Source organism: Neomonachus schauinslandi, chromosome 2 (genome assembly GCF_002201575.2).
Source record: "Neomonachus schauinslandi chromosome 2, ASM220157v2, whole genome shotgun sequence".
Classification (NCBI taxonomy): domain Eukaryota; kingdom Metazoa; phylum Chordata; class Mammalia; order Carnivora; family Phocidae; genus Neomonachus; species Neomonachus schauinslandi.
This window is the reverse complement of record NC_058404.1, coordinates 192,120,114-192,144,809: the sequence shown is the minus strand read 5'-3', so window position 1 is coordinate 192,144,809 and position 24,696 is coordinate 192,120,114. Positions and strand designations below refer to the sequence as shown.

General features: G+C 44.1%; 1 protein-coding gene across 1 annotated transcript in view; it reads left to right on the top strand.

Moving 5' to 3' along the window:
• Nucleotides 1-24,696, top strand: part of CC2D2A (coiled-coil and C2 domain containing 2A) — a 132,059-nt gene that overhangs the window by 16,119 nt on the left and 91,244 nt on the right. The window contains exons 4-8 of the mRNA XM_044912779.1: nucleotides 8,929-9,017; nucleotides 9,354-9,455; nucleotides 14,736-14,837; nucleotides 15,588-15,758; nucleotides 20,455-20,617. Coding sequence (XP_044768714.1) covers nucleotides 8,929-9,017; nucleotides 9,354-9,455; nucleotides 14,736-14,837; nucleotides 15,588-15,758; nucleotides 20,455-20,617 — 627 coding nt within the window. The remainder of the gene's footprint in view (nucleotides 1-8,928; nucleotides 9,018-9,353; nucleotides 9,456-14,735; nucleotides 14,838-15,587; nucleotides 15,759-20,454; nucleotides 20,618-24,696) is intronic.

Below are 24,696 nucleotides of genomic sequence, written 5' to 3'. Positions count from 1 at the left end.
CTCCTCCCTTTGCCCTTTGCTTCCAGCAGTCCTCTCTTACTTCTCCCCCGTGGGCTGTCCCTCTCGGTGTCCTTGCTGGTTCTTACATCCCCAGCCTCTAGGAGCACCCAGGCTCAGGGCCTGGCCCTCTTTTCTTCCTCAATCTTCATTCTCTTGGTCATCTCAAGATTTGAAATCCTAATGTATACATATCGTGTGTGTACCTGACCAGTCCCAAATGGTTGTCTCCAGCCCAGGGCTCCGTCGGACTGAATGGACGGCAGCCTTCTACCCAATATCTCCTTTTGCCTGTCTAATGAGCCAACTCATATTTTTAAGAGCCTTATTGAAATATAATTTGCATAACATAAAATTCGCCCACTGTAAGTAGAAAACTCAATGCTTTTCAATGAATGTAGATTTTTGCCACCATCACCGCAGTCCAGTTTTAGAACATTTCATCACCCCAGAAAGTTCCTTTGTGCCTATTTACGGGTTAATCCCGACTCCCACCCCAGCCCTAGACAAACACTGGTTGGTTTTATATCCTTACAAATATGCTTTTTCTAGACATTTCCTGCAAATAGAATCATATAATATTTGGTATTTTGTGTCGGGCTTCTTTCACTTAGCATAATGCTTTTTGGGTTTCATAAATGTTGTAGCATCTATCCACATTTTGTTCCTTTTTATTGCTGAATTGTATTCCATCATATGGATGTACCACATTTTACTTATTCATTCACCTGTTGATGGACATTTGGACTATTTCCAGCTTGGGGCTATTGTGAATAATGCTGCTAAACACCTTTACAGCGTGTCTTTGCATGAATATCTGTTTTCACTGCTTCTGAGAAGTAGTAGAATTTCTGGGTCATATGATAAATTTTATATTTAACTTTATAAGAAACTACCAACCTGTTTTACAAAACGGCTATGTCAATTTACTCTCCCACCAACAGTTATAAGAACTGTCCACACTTGGTATAATCAGTGTTTAATTATAGTCTTTATAAGGTGTATAATGGTACCTTGGTGTGCTCTTAACTTGTATCTCCCTAATGATTAATGATAGTGAGTATTTTTGTCATATGCTTATTAGCCATTTGTGTATCATCTTGGTAAAATGTCTATTTAAATGTTTCCTCGTTATTAACTGGATTCTGTCTCCTAGTATGGAGTTGTAAGAGTTGTCTATATATTCTGGATACAAGTACTTTATCAGATCAATAACTCACAGATATTTTCTCCGAGTAAATGTCTCATCTTTTCATTTTCTTAATCATGTCTTTTGAAGTACAAAAAGCTTTAATTTCGATGAAGTCAAGTGCATCACTCTTTTTCTATTATGGATTGTCCTTTGAGGGTTATATTGAAAAATTCTTTGCCTAACCCAAGTTCATGAAGTTTTTCTCCTATATTTTCTTCTATAAGTTTTATGCCTCTGGGTCTCACATTTAGTTAGGTCTGTGATCTATCCTGAGACAACTCAAATTTCACTCTCCTGAAGCTGAGCTCCTGATATCCTCCTCCTAACTTCTTTGTCCTATAATCTTCCCATCTCACGAAACACACGTTTCATTTCTTCTATTGCTTGGGTCATCCTTAACTCCTGTCTTTATCTGCCCCCATCCATAAGTCCCCATAAGTCCTGTTTGCTCTACCTTCAAGCTAGACATAAATCCGCCTGTTTACCACTACTTCTACCCACTGCTATCCCAATCCAAGCCACCTTCAACTTCCATCTGGAGTATCACACAGCGTCCCAGCTGATGCCCTGGCTTCTGTTCTCACCCCAGCAGCCAGAATGGTCTTAGGAAAACAAGGTCATGTCACTCCTCTGTTCCAACCCTCCAGTAGTTATCACCTGACTCAGAGTTTAAGCTGAATTGTGTAGGGTGACCTACACAGTTTGGTTCCCACTTATCTTGCTACCCTGGTATTCCATCTCCCACCCCCATATTTCCCCTTTCTGCTCTGGTCCTACATTAGCTACCCTGGTATTCCATCTCCCACCCCCATATTTCCCCTTTCTGCTCTGGTCCTACATTAGGTATGGCCCTGTCTCAGAGTCTTTGCACCAGGTATTACTCCAACTAAATGCTCATCCCCCAGCCATCTGCATGGTTTGGTCGCTCATTTCCTTCACCTGTTCCAATGTCCCTTGCTTGGCCACTCTACTTAAAACTGCAATACACCCCTCCCTCCTGGCCCTCCTCATCCCTGATCCAGTTGTATTTGTCTTCATACCACCTATTACCATCCGACTTATTAAATATACTGCCTGTTTGTGGTCTCTCTTCCCTGCCAGAAAACACACTCTATGAAGATGAAGATTTGTTTCTTTTCTTCACTGTTCCATCCTTCGTGCCTTGTACACACAATAGGTGCTCAATATGTATTTGTCAGTTGAGAGCTTGAAAACTGGAGAAGCTAATATAGCACGTCCAAAATTGGGTTTTGTAGCATGCTAGCAACCTGAAAGAGAGTCATGCCTGCAAAAATACGCCAAGTTCAGACCCTTTACGTGTCATTTCCCCTCTTGGAAGTTCACAAAGCTTGTTCTGAGAGCACTCAGTTACCTTAGCATCACTCAGGCAGTCACTGGCCCTCCTGAAGGAGGTTTACGGTTTTTCCGCTCTGTCCAAGGCAGTGTGGAAGGCTCAGCTGCAGGCAGAATTGTTATGGCAAAATATATCGAGGAAGCCACCTTGCAGAATCTCAGCCCTGCCTAAAGGCCCCTTGCCCTATCCCACCACCTGGAGTATAGGGACAGAAGGCAGGACTGGCCAGGCCCAGTCTTGCACAAGCTGATGATCCCTGTCTCTGTCAGCTCCAGGTGCTATAATGAAATACCATAGGTCGGTGGCTCAAACAACAGACATTTATTTCTCACAGTTCTGGAGGCTGCGGAATCCGGGACCAAAGCTCAGCATCATTCGGTTCCTGGCTAGCAGATGGCCACCTTCTCACATGATGGAAAGACAGAGAGCCAAGGTTCAGGGCTTTCTTTTCCTAGGAAGGCCCTAATCCCATCATGGGAGCCCCACCCTCATGACCTCACCTAAACCTGATTACCTCCCATAGATAGGCTTCACCTCCAGATACCATCACATGGATGGCGTTGAGAGCTTCAACGTGTGAATGCTGGGGGAACCAAAGCAGTCAGCCCTAAACAATCCCCAAGCCTGGGGGTGTGCTAACGCACAGAGATGCAGGAAGGGGTAATGGGCAGAGCCAGATCTTGGGGTCCAAGCACCTCTGAGTGAGAAGGAGACATGCGCCAAAATAAGGTCCCCACGTTTTCAGTTAACATAAAATGCAGTGTTAATGAGACTATGAAATAAAGAAGCAGAAAAGAAGAATGTGACCACAGAAAGCCCTCCAGACCCCTCAGCAAATGTGAACCATCAGCCACGCTGAGGCTCAAAACCCAGGGCAGAGCCGGCTATTTTCAGCCTATTTTGACTTTCATTTTATGTAGTAAAATTTTCACAAGTGATGCTACTCTGCTGGATAAAAATTAGAAAATCAGAAGGAAATAGAAGAAAATAGTCACCCACATTCTTACATCCTAGTGACAAGCACCATTAACCTGAGGCCCTTTCGTTGTGCTGGGGTTTTCCTGCCTGACAGCCGAAGATGTCCTACGTTCCCAGAGGGCTGGCAGTGGCTGAAAGGACACTCCATTTTCTTACATCCATATGAAGACAGTTAGATGTTGGGGACAGTCGGACAGATTGTCCAACTCATCACGTTTTCCCTCTCAAGCCTGTAGGATATTGCCTCTGTTCCCCTCCAATTTCTCCTACTGAGGTCGAGCTGCCTTCTGTCCCACACTCTCCCTACCCACCAACTCCATATTTGTATTCTATCCAGGAATTTTGTAACAGGGGGTGGGGGGAATTATTTATATGGGGGAGAGAAGAGGCAGGAATTAAAAGGCAGGTCAGGCCAGTGTTTCCTCCACCCTTTTGTCCATTGTCCCTATGAGAATTATGCTATATGTGGGCGCCTGGGTGGCTCAGTCGTTAAGCGCCTGCCTTCGGCTCAGGTCATGGTCCCAGGGTCCTGGGATCGAGCCCCGCGTCGGGCTCCCTGCTCTGCGGGGAGCCTGCTTCTCCCTCTCCCACTCCCCCTGCTTGTGTTCCCTCTCTCGCCGTGTCTCTCTCTGTCAAATAAATAAATAAAATCTTTTTTTAAAAAAAGAATTATGCTATATGTAAGTTGCCATAAAAAATTTTAAATATTTTATTGGTGACATAAATATATAAATATTAACAAAATAGAAGTATATTAAGAGAAATATTAATGTTTTAAAATAAAAATGTTATATCACTCTTGAAGTTACCCAAAAGAATATAAATGCCACAGTGTTCGGATGACCCCTATCAACTCCTTCAAAAATCAGAAACAAGCTCTCCCTGCACAGTTGGAAATTGGACACCATTCCCTTTTCTTCTTGAACTTCTTCATTCCACTCCTCCCTGCAAGAATTTTAAGTAACCTGTTTCTATGCTGAAAAGTCTTTCATTACTCACCATATTAACAAACTGAATTTTTGATCACGCTATTATCACAATTATCAGTAGTGCCCAGCTGATGAAAACATAAAGGTACGATAGGGTTTGGTAAATATTTATTCATCATAACAAGTAAAATAAATAAAAACACTTAGAAGTGTATTCTTTCACTGGAAAGGGCGAGTGGAAGAGGGAGGTCACTATACAATCATTATCATCCTCACCTGTTCTATGTGAATCCAGATAATACCAATACAAATCCAAACCCAAATACCCCATTTCTGATTTTATGTCAAGTCCCTGGAAAGTCCTGGTATACACCGCGGTAGACAGAGAGCTCAGGTCTCAGCAGTGAGAGTCACAGAACAACACCTTGCAAGAAGGATGGGAGTCTCTTGGCACCAGTAAGGGGAGGAGGGGAGGACTTCCAGACGGTGGAGAAGGAACCGTAGGAACTTCTCCGTAAAAACAAGATCACATCGACTTGGGGACAGATGAGATTACATTATTTCAAAATGCAGTGTCTATCTTCCTAGAAAGTGGCTGTGTTTTCCTGAGGGGTCAGGTTTAAAGGAAGTGATTAAGAGAAAAATGGAAAGTGTCCACCGTTTCGTGAAGCTTATAAGGAGAGAGAGATGGGGTATGGTGAGCATGAGTGACAGGGAGGGTGAAGGACACAGAGCAGAGAAGATCCGGAAGCATTTGCAAACACGAGGCTGATGCAGCCTCGGGATGGGTGGGTTTCCTGGGAAGCCGGAGCAGCGTTGTGAGGACATCATCCTGCTGCCTCTGTGAGAAACACCACCTTGCCAAGGAAATCCGTATATCATACCAATTGACGTCATATATATATGTTTAACGGAGTGTCTCACAATTCTCTCATTATCTGCAAGTTCTTGTAGGCCTCCAAATCAAGTCTTTCCTAATTTTTAAAATTATTTTCATCACACCCTTCACATTGGACTCTGCGGAAACTTTATTCACACCAGGTGTGCTCGGCTGTGTCCAAGAGCCTGTGTGTGAAACTGTGAAGTCACAGCTGTCCTCGGGCTTGGCAAGTCAGCTCTGGTCCCCAGGGCAGGAAAAATAGACATGGTTTGGGATCACATGGCAGAGTAGTAATGTAGTGAAGGAACTGACACTAAATTAGGGGAAACAATGTCTTAGGAGGGTTATTATTTTTTTTTTTTTAAGATTTTATTTATTTATTTGACAGAGAGAGAGAGAGAGACACAGCGAGAGAGGGAACCCAAGCAGGGGGAGTGGGAGAGGTAGAAGCAGGCTTCCCGTAGAGCAGGGAGCCCGATGCGGGGCTCGATCCCAGGAGCCTGGGATCATGACCTGAGCCGAAGGCAGACGCTTAACGCCTGAGCCACTCAGGCGCCCCTATTAGGAGGGTTATTTTAGTTCTAGTTGTTTAAAGAAACACTGCTATATTATTCTACCCAGATAAAAATGAAAGCACCTAATCTCTATCAGTTATTATGTTAAAGGGAGTACACATGGTTCATCATGTTATCTTGAAAAAACTGTGTCATCACCATCTGGTTTCACCCAAATGAGAATTACATTTATTTTGTTTGTACAGTTTCCCTCACGCCCTCCTTTATGTGTTTTCCTTCATTGATTTAGTGCTGCTCAGTGCCAGGTACATAGGTCACCAACACAGTCTTTGCCCTTGAGTGGGTCACGTTCTCGCTGGGAAAATGACACCTCCCCAGCTAGTTCTGCAGATCGGACTCGGGAATGTCCACACCCTGGAAACGTCTTCCCCTAGCATGGACTCTAAAATGTCAAGCAAGAACTACTTTTTACCATTTCAAAATCTTTCAAAGCTTTTCAAAGCAATTCTAGAGAAGCCACTTTGGGTTTTTTTATTCAGAAGAGATAGTGTTCAATAAAATATCTTGTCTCCCTTTTAAAGACAAATATATAAAATTATTCTAGTGAACTACATATAAATGGTAGCTATTTTAAGTAAAGTTGAAAAACTGATTCTCTTTTTTTTTTAAAAAAAAAAAGGAGGGGAAGTAAATAAGCAAGGTGCATTTTCATGTTTAAAGACACTTATTGTTGACTATAAACATCCTTCTTTTGGGGGCAGAAGCAAGGTGGGTGGCCAGCTGGAGAACAAGACTGGCGAGCACGAGTCCAGAAGCCCTTTCTTTACCCGCTCAGGGGACCACACACACTTAATGACACTTGCCATGTGCCTGCCCTGTGTGGCTGGGGACTGTGGAACCTGGGGGAGGAAACAGGTATCAACCAAATAATCACACAAATATGTAAGTTCAAAATGTGGCCAATTCTGTACAGGAAAAGTCTTGGGACCCTAACAGAACAGCGGATAAGATCTGCCATGTTGACGTGATCTTTAAAATGGAAAGTAATGGCTCGATCATTTTTTCAAACGAGTTAAAAAAGAATGTCAGGGCGCCTGGGTGGCTCAGTTGGTTAAGCGACTGCCTTCGGCTCAGGTCCTGATCCTGGAGTCCCGGGATCGAGTCCCACATCGGGCTCCCTGCTCGGCGGGGGGTCTGCTTCTCCCTCTGCCCTCTTCCCTCTCGTGCTCTCTGTCTCTCATTCTCTCTCTCTCAAATAAATAAATAAAATCTTTAAAAAAAAAAAAAAAAAAAAAAAAAAGAATGTCAAAGGCCATTTCAGGGTTGGGTTGACGGAGATTCTCTTAAAGAACTTGAATCTCAACCCACACACCCAAGACCACTATCTTTACGGTCACTATTTCCTGCCTCCTTCCAGGCACGGAGTGAGTGCCATGGTTGGAGCCTATGGAAGAAGGATTTTCTGCCTTTCTATCACCCAACCCAGCAAACTGTGCCAGGCTGCAGAAATGAGCTTGGAAGCCCAGGACCCTCTTCCCTTGTGCACGAAGCCAGCGCCAAAGGAGCTGCAAATCTGTTGCTAGCAGAGACCTTTGCAGCCCATCCCTCCTCCTCCTCCTTCTCCCCGCTGCTGGTCCTTCTCCCTTCTAATAGAGTATCTTCTCTCGCTTTTTCTTGCACTTACCAGCCCTCCTCCTCTCAACAGTGCTGATGGCCACAGGTGTCAGAAACCCCTCTTCCTGCATGCTCTGCCTCAGGAAAGGCTTTCTCCAGACACCAGCATCCGCCACGGTAGACATGCTTCCTCAGTCTTTCCTCCAGGCCCAGCCTTGCCCAGAGCCCCGGGCGCTGGACAAGCACACGTTTTCACATCCCACCAGCACCTCAGATGTGTCCTGTGACCAAATAAGGCCCATCAGTGTCAACTCAGTCAAAACTCAGGCATCATTCCCTCCTCCTTCTTTCTCTAAACCAGGGGTCCTCTACCTTGAGTGTGTGCTTAAATCCCCTAGATTGCTGGGCTCCAGCTTCTGGGTCAGTAGGTCTGGGCCTGGCCTGAGGATTTGCACACCTGACAAGTGCTGGGAAGATGCGCTACTGCGAGAACCACATGACCTCCTCTGGTCACTGGGTCCTGTTGTCCTTTCCTTCTCGTGGCCTCTGTGTGGTTGCTCCCACTGACTCACGGGGACTTCCAAGCTGGGGTCCCTGGTGCCTTCCTCTCTCCACCCACCCACCCCATACCTGCAACCCGAGGACTCCCCCACCACTTGAAGAATAAGTTCTAGGCTCCTTCGTGTGACATCAGAGGCTCCCCATAATTCGATCCCAAACTCCTGCCATCTTATATCCTACTCTACCCCGGTCCGGCCCTTCTGCTCCAAACGTGGTAACATTCTGTTCCCCAAACACTTTGGTTCAGCGCATTGGGAACGAGAGAACCAGGAGCAGTCCCAAACATCTCACATCCCAGGTATGCAATCAGAGAGCCAGTCACTTACTCCGGGGGCCTCAGAGTCTGGGTCCTCAAGATCCCTAGTGGTCGTAACACCTGTGTCCTCCCCGAAACTCGAAGGTACACAACAGTCCATGAGATTTACACATATATTTAACAATAGGTTCAAAATACATGCCGTGTCTACGATGTAGCCTAGGGCCATGGCTTGGGACTGTAGAAAGGTTTCTCTGAAGTGATCGATGCTGTTGGAAGCTGAACCCGGACTCAGTAGCTATCTGTTCACCTACAAGCCTGTTTCTCAGTTCAACAGATTGGAAGGTCTGTTCCCACTAGTAATTGAATTGGTGCATCTGTGCTTTGAACCGTCGAATGTCATTCATTTTACTCTTGGTTAAGTCGGCGTGGCGCTCCTGGCAGGACCGAGGTTCGCCCTGTCAGTCACAAAGAAGCCAAGACATGCACTCAGTACGTCACATGGATGTCTGTCAGCATGAGCTCATGTTTGCTTATGTAAAGTTCTAACTTTACAAAATAAAATTACATTCTCATGTTATTTTTTAATCTCATCTTCCCTTTGGGAAAAAAAAAAACATTGTTTTAAAGTGATTTTCCTGTGTTTTTTTAGGCTTACCTCCAATTCCTTCAGCTTCCAGGACAGGCTTTGCAGAATTTTCCATGAGGGAACGCATGAGAGAGAAATTACAAGCTGCAAGGGTGAGGAAAACCACATGAATATTTTGCTCGGTGGCTGATTGCCGTTCCTCAGGTCTCGTCTGGGATGCTCTGTCTGCTCAAAACTGCACGGGTTTGAATGCCGTTAGATTTGTTTTTCTTGTTTTAAATATTAATGTGGTATTTAACATTGGCACAGGTGGAAAATTATGCTTAAGAGGTAGTCAGCGTCGTTTTCCTTAACCATTTCACTTGCTCTTCTCTCTTGAAGAGGTGCAGCACGTAGTCTTTACAGATTGTTTTCTACCAAGATGGTGACTGAGGTTTTCACAGCATTCCTGTCGCTACCCAGCAGTGATTCTCTGTTTGACTTTGTAGTCCAAAGCAGAAAGCACGTTGCTGCAGGAAATTCCCACCCCTCGGCCCAGGCGCTTACAAAGTCCCAGCGAGAAAGAATTGGAAACTGAATTTGGCACGGAGGTGAGAAACAGACCTTCTCTACTTTGTGATCAAAAACAATGAAGCAGAATATAACATCTCCAGAGCTGTTTCTAGAGTTTCTAGAACAGAGCTGTGCACAGAGGAGGCATTCAGTGCTTATCAATAATCATCATAGCTACCATTTATAGAGTCTTGCTCAGGCCACGTGTTTTCCCTGTGTTCTCATATGTCATTATCCCAACACCCTGAGGTGTGGGTTCTATAGTGTTCGTTCATGTTTGACCAATGAGGAAACTAAGGTTCAAAGCAGCCGCGAGGCCGTTCCCAGGTCACAGGGCATGCATGCAAGAGTCAGGATCAGATTCCAGCTCTTTGTCATTCCCAGTCTGTCTTCCTGGGTCAGTGTTGCTGGCCTGTGGATCTTGCTGGGAAGCAGAGAGAGATAGGAGTGCAGTAGGAAAGTAAGGTGGGATGGTGGGGGCCTTGAATGTCACACAAAGGGCCTCGGTGGTTTCCTACAAGCCATGGAAAGCAGTTGACCACAGGCTGGGGAGGTGGCTTGAATGCACTGGAGTGAATTTTGTTTGAATCTGAGGTGCTAGGGGGACATGTCAATGTGTGAGCCTCTAGAAACACATACAAAGGAAGAGACCAGGCTTGGAGAAACCAGTTTCGGAAGCATTTCTACTGTGGTGAGTTTTGGAGTTTTGAGCAGCCTTTGTTTCCTGACAGAACAAGACTGAATGAGGACGGTCTTGACACTTGGAGAAAAACTGACAGTTAAGGCCCATGAGGAGGATAGGAAGCCAGTAAAAGACAGAAGAAAGTCTTGTCAGGGGTGTAGATGAAGGACAAGCCTGTAAGAGGGTGGAAGAAGGAAGGAAAGAACAGAACAAATGGCTCAGTGAAGTGTCTACAAGTCTAATCCACTTGTTTGTTGTGGATCATGATGGTTTGGGTTGGTTTCACTCTTGAGACAAAGAAGCGCAGGTGTGAAGGAATTTCTGTAGAAAAACCACTGACTGCTTAGAGGATGCCTTCTCTTTTTCTGTGACGAGATGTTATAACATTTTGCCTATATTCATCCCAAACAAGCCAAAGATTGCACGATTACAAGGAAAGTTATATCCGTGTTCATGTTTCATGGCCCATGATTCTTTAGTAGAAACGTTCCATGGTCTGATGAAATGGTTTTATGACAGTTTGTTGCTCCATTCTGCTGAGGAGACATTTATTTTTCTTTGATTCCAAATTATTTTCTTCATTGTAAAAGCCATAATTTTAAAATATTGAAAAATAAAAACTACATAAAATCTCATCAGCTTGACACAAACACTTCCGTTATGTTGTTAGGTGTGTGAATCCTGGCATCTGGTCAGATGGGCTAAATGATCAGATGATCTGGTCTCTTATATCTGAGCCTGTCTATACTTTTTTTTTTTTAAGATTTTATTTATTTGAGAGAGAGAGAGAGAGAAAGAGAGAGAGAGCATGAGTGGGGGGCAGGCAGAGGGAGAAGCTGGCTCCCCGCTAAGCAGGGAGCCTGATGTGGGACTCGATCCCAGGACCCTGGGATCATGACCCGAGCTGAAAGCAGATGCTTAACTGACTGAGCCACCCAGGCATCCCTGAGCCTGTCTATACTTTCTGATTGATAACCATTCACAAAGTCATGGCAGCTCTCACTTGTCCATGGGCCATGAATATGATATCCCCAATAAAGCTTTAAGTTGTAGAAGTAAAAATATACTCCCTTGGCTTACAGAGTATTTATTGCTTTTTGTGAGCAGGACCTTGACTTATATCTATTATATTCCATATCCCCTAAGAGCCATTCTATGGATTTGAGGTGTTAGAAGAGGTCATCAAAAAGGCATGACCGCTGGTTGACCTGCGAGCTGGACCCAAGCAATTGGAGGCTCCTCACCCCCTCCCCTGTCTTGGGAATGTGTGTCCCACTTGCCTTTCCCACTCCCAGAAGCTGCCCCAGGAATACAGCCTTGAGATAGGAATGTGGTGTTGACCATCTGCCTGGTATACTTGACTGAACCCAGTTAGGACCTCTGTATAAACTTCTAAGATTTGGCAGGCAGGAGCGGGGATCTCATCTTGCAGCCACCCAAGACATGCCTCGTAAGTTCCCTTGCTGATTAAAACTTCCACCTCCAAATCTAGAATGGTCTGCTTCTCTTCAGTCTCTCCTTGCCCTCTGCGTGCATTCATGGCCAATTGGCAAAACAACATGAGACGAACATCAACTGCCTTATCTCTCTCTCTCTTTTTTTTTTATTTTCAGAAAAGTCCCAGAGGTGGGACACGGCTAATGCTCTCAGTCTTCACTTAGCTAAGCCAGGAGCTCTCAGATCTGGGCTATAACTCACCTTCCAGTCCACAGGCTTTTAAAAAATACCTCCCTTTGGTTTTTTTCTCCTTGATGACCCCAAGTGGTTATGAAAGTGAATTTTAGTGAACGATATGGAAAGGATATATAAAATTGCTTTCAGCACAGCCCTGGAACCATAACAATACTGGATGATTTTAGCTCTCAAGAAAGAAAGAAAGAAAGAAAGAAAGAGAGAGAGAGAGAGAGAGAAAGAAAGAAAGAAAGAAAGAAAGAAAGAAAGAAAGAAAGAGAGAAAGAAAGAAAGAAAGAAAGAAAAAACTCCGGTAAAGAAAAATCAGTTCTAAGGCTCACTAAATAAGATAAATATGTGTGTCTACCTTAGCCAACTGCAGGGAGGAAGAAGAGGCATCAGTCTTATACATTTTGGCTTAGGGAATGAAACAGCTTCAATAGTCAATTTCATTGTATTTTGTATTTCTTTAGATTCAGGTTAATCATGATAGTGCCTTTTTAAAGTCTGATTCAGCCATCAGAGGCTGTATAACTTACCAAAGGGAAGAATAAAACCGAGTGGGCAGGAGCTGGGGGACTGCAGAGCTCAGCTCATGTCTCAACGACCTGCATGCATGGTGTGACAGGACAGGCTGACCTGGCAGGAATAAGTGACTCCTTTTCCCATGAAGTTGTGACAGACAGGCCGGGTTCCATAGTTTCTTTCTCTTCCAGTGTTGGGTTTCAATGATACAGTGGACAAGGGTGCAAAATAGCCAAGTTACATGAACAATTGACTCACTGCCCTTTTTTAGACCTGACCTCAGGCTATTAACAGAATATCTCACAGAGCAGATTTGTTGATGTATAGACCTCAACCCAGAAGGAATATTGAAAAAGTGGTCCATTTACATCCTCTTGAGCAAAGAATGGAAGACAGGAAGAGCCCAGATGCTGGACCCCAACTGCCCAGCGTTAAATGCTGGCAACCTCACTCACCAGCTGCGTGATCTTGGAAGTGTAATTTATCTCCTCTCTGGACCCCACTTCCCACCAGAAACTAGAGCTGAGGCAAGGATTTTTCATGCCTTATTTGTGTGGCTTATTCTGAGAAGTGGTATCAATGAACAGGAGTTGGGAACTGGGGAGAAAGAAACAGGAGGGAAAGCCCGTTCTGGTGAATGTTACTGAGCTGGCTAATGCTGTGGTGCCCAGGGCTCGATCCTGCCAGGGCCCTGCTGAGGAGAATGTTTCTCAGAATTGCCTGCCTAGGACCTGGAAGAGAGGGTGTTTGTCTCATGGCTTCTGTTCCCAGCAGGATTTGCCCAAGGCTCCTGGCCTTCCTGGTTTTGTCTAAGTCTCAGAATGTCTGAGTGGGTCCCGCAGGCCAGTGATGAGAGCTTGAGATCCTTGGAACAGCTAAAACCAGGTGCTATGAAATTTCACCTGTATGCAACTAGATGTCCAGCCTGGCCAGAAGAAAAACCAGAGTATCACTTAGATGTAATCTATCATAATATCAAGTATATATATATATATATATATATATATATATGCCATTCCCATTTATGTAAAATTCTATGCCTCAGTCTCTAGTCTCTGGCAGACTAAAATAAAACATTTATGGTCATGTGATGTAAATACAAACCAGGGAGATCAAAGACATGTAAAAAGAAAATTAAGAATGTGGTAGTAAGACCCACCATGATTGAGCCATAACTGTGGGCATATTTTAGGTGCATTGCTTTACTTGATGCTCAAAACAAGTGTCTAAGCTGTAAGTGGTGGAGTTGGGATTCACAGCCAGGCAGTCAGCCTCCAGAGCCCATGGTTTGATTACTAAGCTAGACAGAATAGCACCTGATATGCCTCAGACAATAAGATTCTAGAAAAGAGATTTCATTTTAGGATGGAGGAGTCTGAGAAAGGAAGTAGCTTTGCATGGTCTGGAAAAACAGGTAGGACTTGGGAAGGATATGTGGGAGGGGCCCAGTGCAAATACACTACATTCCATTTTCCCTGATGAAAATTATTCCATGCTGTGACACAAGTCTCAGTCCAGATAATAATAACAAGGTTTCCATCACAGGTAGAAGAAGTTTGTCCCTTCTTACAATGAAGCTCCAGATATACTATTGGAATGGCTTGGAGTTACTCAAAAGGAAGGCTTGGCATTTGGATTGTGCTGAGTGGAAAAGGAGAAGTAGCCAGGTTCTGAAAGAGGTGGATTAAAAGCAGAGATGAGGACAAAGTGGGAACAACCCTTGGTGGATTGGTCATTACAGGATGAAGGGAACCTCCATAATGCGAATTACCACATGGGGCTATCATAGATAGAATTTGGCTTCCAGCGGGGAGAGCAGACCCAGGGGCTCACAAGGACAGGCCTAGTGCCCTGGAGGGTATATGTCAGATTTATTCACATCCAGGCATTATTGATGCTTTTCTTCATAAATTGTTTGGAAATGGTCCTCTGTGAACTAGATAATCTATTGATTTGTAGAAGAAAAGCATTTGTCATTTTAGGGTCCTTTGAGTATAAAATTTTGTATTTGTTTAGTCTTGAGAGAGACAGAGCTAAGAAAATATTCAGCAACCTTAACCTTCAAATATATTTGACATTTGTAAGCATTTCATTCCTTGGGAATGATGGTCTGCACCAATGGTCAGATGGTTTCCCCTTTGAGAGTTAATGGGCTTGTTTTAGAACATCTTTAGTTTCTTGATTTAAATGTTCTGTCTATCCTGGGACACCTGGGTGTTTCAGTCGGTTGAGCGTCCAACACTTGATTTAGGCTCAGGTCATGATCTCAGGGTCATGAGATCAAGCCCTGCATCAGGCTCCACGCTCAGCGTGGAGTCGCTTGTCCCTCTTCCTCTGCTCCTCGCCTCACTCATGCGAGCTCTCTCTCTCAAATAAATAAATAAAACCTTTTTAAAATAATAAATAAATGTTCTATCTATCCTTTTTTCTGCTCATATAGGCAGATGAGGAGGTACAAAGGACTCAAAAAGAAGATGATTCCCAAAGTTACTCAAGAGTAAAATTCTGTGATTCTGTACGAAAAATCAAGCCTAAACCCGTGGTGAGAAATCCTGTCTTTTTAAATCATGCATGCTTTAAATCATGTTTTTTGTTTATTTGTTTGTGTTTTCCAAAAATATCCAATGACAGATGCTTATATACGTACCCTGACTCTTATTACCATGGAATATGCAAGAAAAAAGCATGAGAACTGATTCCTACTTTTAAAATGCTAGACCTCAGCAGGAGAGATTAGAATACTGCCTGACTGGGTGAAGGGGGATGCATGGAAGGGTAGGAAATGTTAGCAAAAAGACTATTTTTTCAGCTCTGAAGTTGTACCAGCTTTCATTATGGGAAAAACGGGGGGTACCAACTCAAGAAGAATCAAAACCAAAAAAACCATTTAAAAAAAAAAGTTAACAGACCCCTGGATTGCTCATAATTAAACAAAACTATCTCAGCATTGGTCTATAAAATAATGAATCTACTTTTTGGTATTTTAATCATTTTTTTCAAAAGCTGTTACTGCTGTAAATAATATATTTATGTGCCTATGAGAATGTTTGCTAGTTTATAAAAAAGTGACTATTAAAATTACTTATTCGAAGAAGCCACCAACTGCCTGTCGTATGTGTTAAAGTTTGTGACAGGTAATCTCGTACCTTTGACAAAGGTAATACACTTAGGATACCTAGAATGTGCTTGATGCCACTAACATGAAGCTGCTCTCAGTGAGCTGTGTGACACTTATCTCAGCTTCTCAATTCTCAATAAAATCTAAAATTCTATTGCACGCACTTCTCCTTAGGTTCCACCTGGCTTCCCTTCTGCCGAAGAAGCCTATAACTTCTTCACTTTCAACTTTGATCCTGAACCAGAGGAATCAGAAGAAAAACCAAAAGCCAAAAAGAGAGATCGAACGAACCAAGAGGAGGAGGAAGGAGAGGAAGAAGAGCCTCCTGTGCAAGAACACAAAATGGTATTTAATATTATGATGGTAATGAGGTGAGGGATGATGATGATGTTAATGACCACGATGGTGATGATGATGATGATGATGATGATGACATCTTCACCAGAAGGAAAGTGGCTGAGGACAAACCTGCCACCACCACACACAACAGCTCATCCATCCCTTAGTTGAAAGCAATAGGAATACTATGTTCACGGTACTTTCTGTACCCTTTGATTTTACCCCACAATTTGGATAATAAGGACCTTGATTAAATCTATCTATTTCTGGTGGAAAAAGAAGAAAACAGAACAAGGCAGCTTACAGATTTTGCTAGACTCCACACAATGATTACTATTCATCTCATATGCAAAATGTTGGCCTCTCCCAGGCAAATGAATCCTTGCTCTCCTTCTTCCCACAACCTCACAGGTGATTAGCTTTTTGTGCCCCATTCCACACCCAAGCTATGACTCAGACTCTAACTGTGCATGGCACATGTGAGACAAAAGAAAACATCCCATTAAAAAAATGGACAAAGGACTTGAATAAACATCTCTCCAAAGAAGATATACAAATGGCCAATAAGTACATGAAATACACTTCATATCTCTAATCATTAGGGAACTGCAAATCAAAACCACAATGAGATACCATTTTACACAAATTAGAATGGCTATTGTTAAGAAAGAAAGAAAGAAAGGAAAAGAAAGAAAGAAAGAAACAAAAGAAAAGAAAAAGAAAAACGGGCTGGCAAGGATGTAGAGAAATTAGACCCTTGTGCATTGCTGATGGCAACATAAAATGGTGCAGCTGCTATGAAAACAGTCTGGTCATTCCTCAAAAATTCAAACATGGAATTACTATGTTCTAGCAACTCCATTTCTGGGTATATACGCAAAAGAATAGAAAGCAGGCACTCAAACAGAGACTTGTACACTTAACTCTGAGAGAAGTGTTCTCAATAGCCAAAAGGTAAAAGCAACCCAAGTATCCATGAGCAGATGAATGGATAAACAAAATATGGTATATACATACAATGGAAAATTACTCAGCATTAAAAAGGAAAGAAATTCAGGGAGCCTGGCTTCTCAGTCAGTAGAACATGCAACTCTTGATCTCAGAGTTGTGAGTTTGAGCCCCACATTGGGTACAGAGTTTACTTTAAAAAAAAAAAAGATTTGGATATGTCAATTATATCTCAATAAAACTGAAACAATTTTAAATAAATAATTTTTTTACTTTTTAAAAAGGAAAGAAATTCTAATAGATACAGAAAACCCATTTGACAAAATTCAATATCTATTCATGATAAAAACTCTTAAATTAGACATAGAAGGAATGTACCTCAACATAATAAAGATCATCTATGACAAAACCACAGCTAATATATTCAATGATGAAAGGTTGAAGGCTTTTCCTCTAAAATCAGGAGCAAGACAATGGTGCTCACTCTCACCTCTCCTATTTCAACATAATACTAGAAGACTTAGCCAGAGCAATCAGGCAAGAAAAAGCAATTAAAAGTATCTGAATTGGAAAAAATAAAATTGTCTCTATTTACAGATGCTTTGATTTTATGTAGAAATAATCCTAGAGACTCAACCAAAAAATTGTTAGATCTAATCAATGAATTCAGTAAAGTTGCAGCATACAAAATTAACATACAAAGGTCAGTAGTGTGGAGTACCTAGGTGTGGCCTAGATGGCTTAGTTGGTTAAGTGTCTGCCTTAGGCTCAGGTCATGATCCCAGGGTCCTGGGATCAAGCCCCACATCGGGCTCCCTGCTCAGCAGGGAGTCTGCTTCTCCTTTTCACTCTCCCTGGCCCATGCTCTCTCTCTCTCAAATAAATAAGTAAAATCTTTAAAAACAAAACAAAAACAAAAATCAGTAGCGTTTCTTTACAATTACAACAAATTTTCTGAGAATGAAATAAAGAAATTGATCCCGTTTACAATAGTATCAAAAACAATAAAATACTTAGGAATAAATTTAACTAAGGAGGTGAAAGACCTGTACTCTGAAAAGTGCTAAGACACTGATGAAAGAAGTCAAAGAAGACACAAAGACATGTAAAGTTATCCCATGTTCATGGATCAAAGAATTAATATTATTAAAATGTCAATACTGCCAAAAGCCATCTGTAGATTCCATGCAATCTCTGTAAAGATTTCAATGATGCTCTTTACAGAAGTAGAAAAAAAAACCACTCCTAAAATTTATGTGGAACCACAAGAGACCCCAAAAGCCAAAGTAATCCTGAGAAGAACAAAGCAGGAGGCATCACACTTTGATTTCAAGCTATACTATAAAGTTGCAGTCATCAAAACAGCATAAAAACAGAAAAACAGGCCAGTGGAACAGAATCAAGAGCCCAGAAATAAACCCAAGCACATATGGTCAACTAATATTTGACAAGGGGGCCAAGAATACTCAATGGAGAAAAGACAGTCTCTTCAATAAATGGTGCTGGGATAACTGGATATTCACATGTAAAAGAATGAAAGTGGACCCCTATCTGACACCACGCACAAAAAACTAAATCAAATGGATTAAAGGCTTAAATGTAAGACCTGAAACCATGAAACTCCTGGTGGGGGCGGAGGGGGGTGGTGGTGGCAGGGAACATAGGAAAAAAACTCCTTGACATGGGTCCTGGTAATGAGTTTTTGGATATGACACCTAAGCACAAGCAACAAAATCAAAATGTAATTTTTTTACCTAGATTTATGGAAGCTTGGGAGTACTTCCCCTTATTCCATAGTAACTGTTTTACAAATCAATATTCAGCTTGTTCTCACTCTGGAGGTCTCGTGAGGTTATAGACAAGGAGGCCAAGAATGCAATCAGTTGAAAGCTTGACTGGGTCGGGAGGGTTTGCTTCCAAGGTGGCTTACCCTCCTGCCCCGCAGGTGCTGGGTGTTGTCAGGACACCTCCAAGCTGCTTGAGCGTCTTCATGCCATGACAGCTGATTTCCCCTAAAGCAAAAGATCCAAGAGAAAGCAAAGAGGAAGCCACGGTGCCTTTCCTGGGCTTGAGTCAGAAGCTACATACCTGCCCTCATATCCTGCTCATTAGGAGCAAGTAACTAAGTCCGGCCCCCACAGAAAGGGGGGAGAACCAGGGCCCGCTTTTGGAAGGCAGGGCTCTCGACAAATCTGTAGACTTCTGAAATCATGACATAAGACGTGACATGTCTCCACAAGCCACCTCTCCTCCCTTTTGCATGTTTCTCCCCAGAAGCTCTGTGTTCCTAAAACCGCCCTTTGAAATAAATCATGCCCTACCGTGAAGCCCCTTCCCTGTACTCCATGCCCTTGTCTGCTCAGACCCTTTTTCAGTATTTTTATTTTTATTTTTTTAATTTTATTTTATTATGTTATGCTAATCACCATACATTACATCATTACTTTTTGATGTAGTGTTCCACGATGCATTGTTTTCGTATAACACCCAGTGCTCCATGCAGTACGTGCCCTCCTTAATACCCATCACTGGGCTAATCCATCCCCCCACCCCCCTCCCCTCTAGAACCCTCAGTTTGTTTCTCAGAGTCCGTAGTCTCTTATGGTTCATCTCTCCCTCCGGTTTCCCCCCCCTTCATTTTTCCCTTCCCTCTACTCAAAGTGGATTTAGTCTTTCTGGCAGAGGTTTTAGATCCTGTGTAGCCCTCCTAGTCTGTCTTCTCTGCAGTTTTTCTCCGTCTGTCTCTGCTCACCACAAAGCCAAAAGGGGGCACAAGCGAGAAAAAAATCACACACTGAAATTAGGGCACTTTTCTCTTTTTTACTTTTTTGAAGTTTTTGGCATTCTGTGTCCTCAAGTTGTCCTGGGAGCTTGGTTACCATGTAGATTTACTTCCCCTTCTCATTGTTTGATTTATTTGGGAGGAAATATGAAGAGGCAGGTAGTGAGGCTACCACCTGGGCAAATCTCCACAGGATGTTAAAGGTTGTTGCTCATAAATGGGCACCAGGCTTTAATTTAAAAAAAAAAAAAAAGAAGGAGGAGGAGGAGAAAGAGAAGAAGGAGAAAAGTAAGGAGGAGATGAGAAGAAGAAGAAAGAAAAGGAGTAAAAGGTCGGAAAATATTCAAACAAAATTAACATGCCGCAGCTAGCATTTGTGATGACAGACCCAGTGCTTGGGATTTTTATGTGCGTCCGTTAATTCTATCCTCACAAAAGCCTAAGAGGTAAGTAAGCTCTGTTAATATCCACATCTTACAGTGGAGAAAACCAAGGATAAGGACGGCAGGTAAGTTCCCCAAAGTCCCGCCAGCAATGTGGGTGGAGCTGGGCTGCATGTGTGGACACTGAGCAGAGTGTGGACGCTGCTTACAGCGTCTTGCCTTGGGGTCGGTGCCAGGGGGAAGGTTAACATACCATGTAACTGCTGAGCCCGAGGACGTGAAGTAAATGTGGAAGAATACACACCCTCAAAGGAGGCCAGAGTTGAGATTTCAATTGCTTTGCCCAGCACATCTCTTCTGACTTCAGCCCATTCTGATTTTGAGATTTTCCGAACACGTGGAAGAGTGAAAAACAAAGAAAACCTGCCTGGGGAACATGAAAGGCTATCAAGTTTTATGCTTTCGTTTAAAAAAAGATAAAAGGAAAAGAGCACTGTCTTGTAAGTTTTCTAGTGAGTTTAATGCCATTGTTTTTCTAAGCAGACTCATAATCGTGGCGTGATTTTTCTTACTGTTTAATGTAATGCAGGATGAGGAAGAGCTGCTTAGTGCTAAGGATGACGAGGATTTTCTACTGGGCTTAGACCGCGCAGCTGAGGATTTTGTGGTAGTCAGACCTGCAGATTATGAAAGCGTCCATGTTCGACTGCAGATGGAAAAAGAACTCCTGTTCGTACCCAGTAGGCTGACAGGTACTTGCTCTTTTTGCCTTTCTGCTCAGCTTGGGCATCTTCGTTTTCCTTTATGAGACATACAGCTGGTGTCTGAGGATGTCCAATTTCCATGGCAGATCCCAGTTTCTAATCTGAGTTAGTCATCAAGAAATATCTTCAGGTTAAAAAACAACAAAGAACATGAGAAAGTGCCCATTGAAAAACGCTCACTAATAGAATAGCAAACCTGGATGTTGTGGGGGATCCCCTCATCAAATTGGCGACCAGTTCTGAGGGCAGAGAACCTGAGAGACTCTGGGATTCAGGCTGTGAGAAGGAAAATCTCTCTGTTTCATCCTCTACTCACTCTCAACCCTGCTAGAACACTTCTGTGACCAGATGTGTGGGGGGTTTTTCCCACACCAACCAATTCTCCAACACAAGCTGTATATCCTACAATTCAGATCTGACACTTATACCCGGAGTCAGCACAGACCCCACAAGTTAAGGGCTCCATCCCACAAGACTACCCTCTATTTAGACAGCAATCACAAGTAGTGGGTCCCCAGGTTATCCATACTTCGATTTTGCCACAAATTGGGGGTTCCATGACCACCCTCCTCAGGTTCGATAATTTGTTCTAACAGCACATAGTAATCAGACAAACACTTATATTTAACTGGTTTATCATATAATAAAGGATATGGGGGCGCCTGGGGTTAAGCGGCTGCCTTCAGCTCAGGTCATAATCCCAGGGTCCTGGGATTGAGCCCCATGTTGCTCAGAGGGGAGTCTGCTTCTGCCTCTCCCTCTGCCTGCCATTCCCCCTGCTTGTGTTCTCTCACTCTCTCTTGCTCTCAAATAAATAAATAAAATCTTAAAAAAAAAAAAAAAGAATATGAGAGAGCATACAGATGAAGAGATTCGTAGGGCAAGGCATGTGAGAAGGGGCGCGGAGCTTCCATCCCCTCTCCAGGGCCCCCACCCTCCCAGCACTCATGTGTTCATTGACCAGGAAGCTCTCCAAACCCCTTCAGCTAGGATTTTTATGGAGGCTTCTTATGTCAACATGAGCGACCAAGTCATTGCCATTGGTGATTAATGAACTCTCTAGTCCCTCTCTTCTCCTGGAGGTGGGGGTGGAAGACAGCAGTGGCTGAAAGTCCCAACTGTCTACTCACAGGGCTGGTTCCCCTGTCTGCCAGAACCATCCTGAGACTATTGAGGAGCCCCCAGCCGCCAGGCATCTCAGTAGCGTGCAAAAAGATATGATCACTTCAGAGATTCTGAGGGAGGTACAAAGCAGGTTGGCTGAGGTTCCTCAGGGGGCAATGGCCAGGGTATTAAAGCAGATTAACTCCTAGTGACTGCCCCTTGCTTCATTTCTGCTCTGGGTTTCCCTTTGCTCTTTTTTCCCCTGGAATTTTCTTTCCTCCGGAGAGTGCCTGAAGGACCTCCCCAGTTAGTTAGCTGGTAGTTCACGCTTAAAATGGGAGTCCCCAGGAGAGCCCCGCAGGCTGGGAAGGGGGGCTGCACTCACCTTACGTGGGAGTTGGATTTCTTTTCATTCGTCATGTTCTGAGTTCCAATTAAATGCCAAGCCAAGGATAAATTATTCTTCCTTTTTGATAGATCATTTTGAATCATATATGGTTCAAAGTATTGGGATTTCTTGGACATCTCAGGTTTCCTTTTAAAGTAGGTAGCTGGGAAAGGCGCCCAAAGGTTACAGCTTCACCATAACAATGACAGGGAACGCACTCCGTACCCTTCCTCCGCCAGGTTCCTTTTTTTTTTTTTTTTTAATTTTATTATGTTATGTTAGTCACCACACAATACATCATTGGTTTTCCATGTAGTGATCCATGATCCATTGTTTTCGTATAACACCCAGTGCTCCATGCAGTATGTGCCCACCTTAATACCCATCACCAGGCTAACCAATCCCCCCTCCCCCCTCCCCTCTAAAACCCTCAGTTTGTTTCTCAGAGTCCATAGTCTCTCATGGTTCATTTCTCCCTCCAATTCCCCCCCCCCATTTTTCCCTTCCTTCTCCTAATGTCCTCCATGCTATTCCTTATGTTCCACAAATAAGTGAAACCATATGATAATTGACTTTCTCTGCTTGACTTATTTCACTTAGCATAATCTCCTCCAGTCCCATCCATGTTGATGTAAAAGTTGGGTATTCATCCTTTCTGATGGCTGAGTAATATTCCATTGTATATATGGACCACATCTTCTTTATCCATTCATCTGTTGAAGGGCATCTCGGCTCTTTCCACAGTTTGGCTATTGTGGACGCTGCCAGGTTCCTTTCTAAGCACTTGATGTGTGTCAACTCACCTAGCCCCACACCAGGGCTGGACAAGTGTTCTTTCTCATGCCCATTTTACAGATGAAAAAGCAGAAGCCCAGAGAAGTTAGGGAACTAGTCCAACACCACAAAGCTAGTGACAGGAAGGAGGCAGGTTTCTGACCTGGGAGGCCAGCTGCAGAGGCCACACACCGGGCACAATGCGTCCTGATGCTCCTTGGGGGTTTGGAGAAATGCATCGGCCGCAGCCTCGGCCAAGGAGGAGCGCCGTCACCTTGTGTTTGTGCTCAGAGGTCTCACTGTCAGGCCTGTCCCTGGAGCCCCCTGGGCTGGGAGTGGAGGTTAGACCCCAGGGGCTGTCTCAGACTGGGGGCTGGGGTGGGAGGGGAGCGCGTGGAAGAGGCTTCAGGAGCCCCTGCTGCACCCGGCACCTGCTCTGAGTGAGGAATCCAAGCACTGGTCCTTCTCCCCACCTCGCTCCGGTCCAGAGGGGAGGCAACCCCTGGCCTAGCAAACTGAAGCTGGGGAGCCTCACTGCCCCAGCTCCTCCTCCCCGAGGTATGACCTTGAGCAAGCTCCTTCATTCTCTGTGCCTCGCCTGAAAACGGAGGAAATGAAACAATCCTACATCATCATGACTCTGGGCGTTTCTTCCCTTGAGCACTGAGCAAATAGCCTGAGCGAAGCGCCTGTGTGTTGACCAGCACACAGCAGGGAATCAAGAGTAATAATGTTTCTGGGGCGCCTGGGTGGCTCAGTTGGTTAAGCGACTGCCTTCGGATCAGGTCGTGATCCTGGAGTCCCGGGATTGAGTCCCGCATCGGGCTCTGCTCGGCAGGGAGTCTGCTTCTCCTTCTGCCCCTCCCCCCTCTCATGTGCTCTCTCTCATTCTCTCTCTCTCAAATAAATAAATAAAATCTTAAAAAAAAAGAGTAATAATGTTTCTGTTACCAGTGCTGTTCTTGTTGCTGCTTGGAGAGTAGTTGCCAAAGCAGAGTGTGTTCGCCCCGGGGACGCAGGAAGCAAACCTCAAGTCTTCTATTGGCGCGTATTTTTAATCTCGTCCTTTCCTGATTTAACTGTGCGTGTACAATAGTGTGTCCACAACCAGTAAACACGTAGAGTGAGTGAGTGCTCAAAAACTTTTCCATGAAAACCTTCGAGGACGGCTGGATTAGTGCCTGCTACCTAGCCATGTGAATGGAGGGGGGGGGAGCAGATCCCCATGTTTGCTCAGGTTGACCGCATGTTGTCTCCGGACTCCGAGGTCCATTTTTCCAAGAACGCTGGTATTAGTTGTTTTGTGTGGGTGAGTTTGGGAAGCAAAGTGTCCAAATGGCCACACAGGAAAATTAGCAGATTCGGGGATTTGGCAAGGTTTGGAGTGAGATCATTAGAAACAAAAGAGACTCTCCACCTTTCCTTATTAACTCCCAGATTACCTCCGGACACTCACAGTTCCCCTGGCTTCTTCTCTTATTTTCTCCTCTGGCCTACTCTGCCCAAGCAGGCCCAGGGATCTTTCCAGAACTGAAAATCCACTCGGTCACTCCCCAGGTAGAGCCTTCAGGGGCCCATCCCCCTGACCAAAACCCAAGCTGCTGGTGACCTGCAGGGCCCTCCCTCCGCCCTGCCCCTGCTCACCACCCCACAGTGCCCAGTGTTACCCCACTCCATGCCCTCGGGGGTCCCCCATCCCGGGCTCCTTCCCTCTCGACCTTCACGAGTTGGTGTAAACACAAGGCCTCCTGAGAAAAGCCTCCCTCCCTGCTCTATCTCTTTTATCCTCTTTTTAACTTTT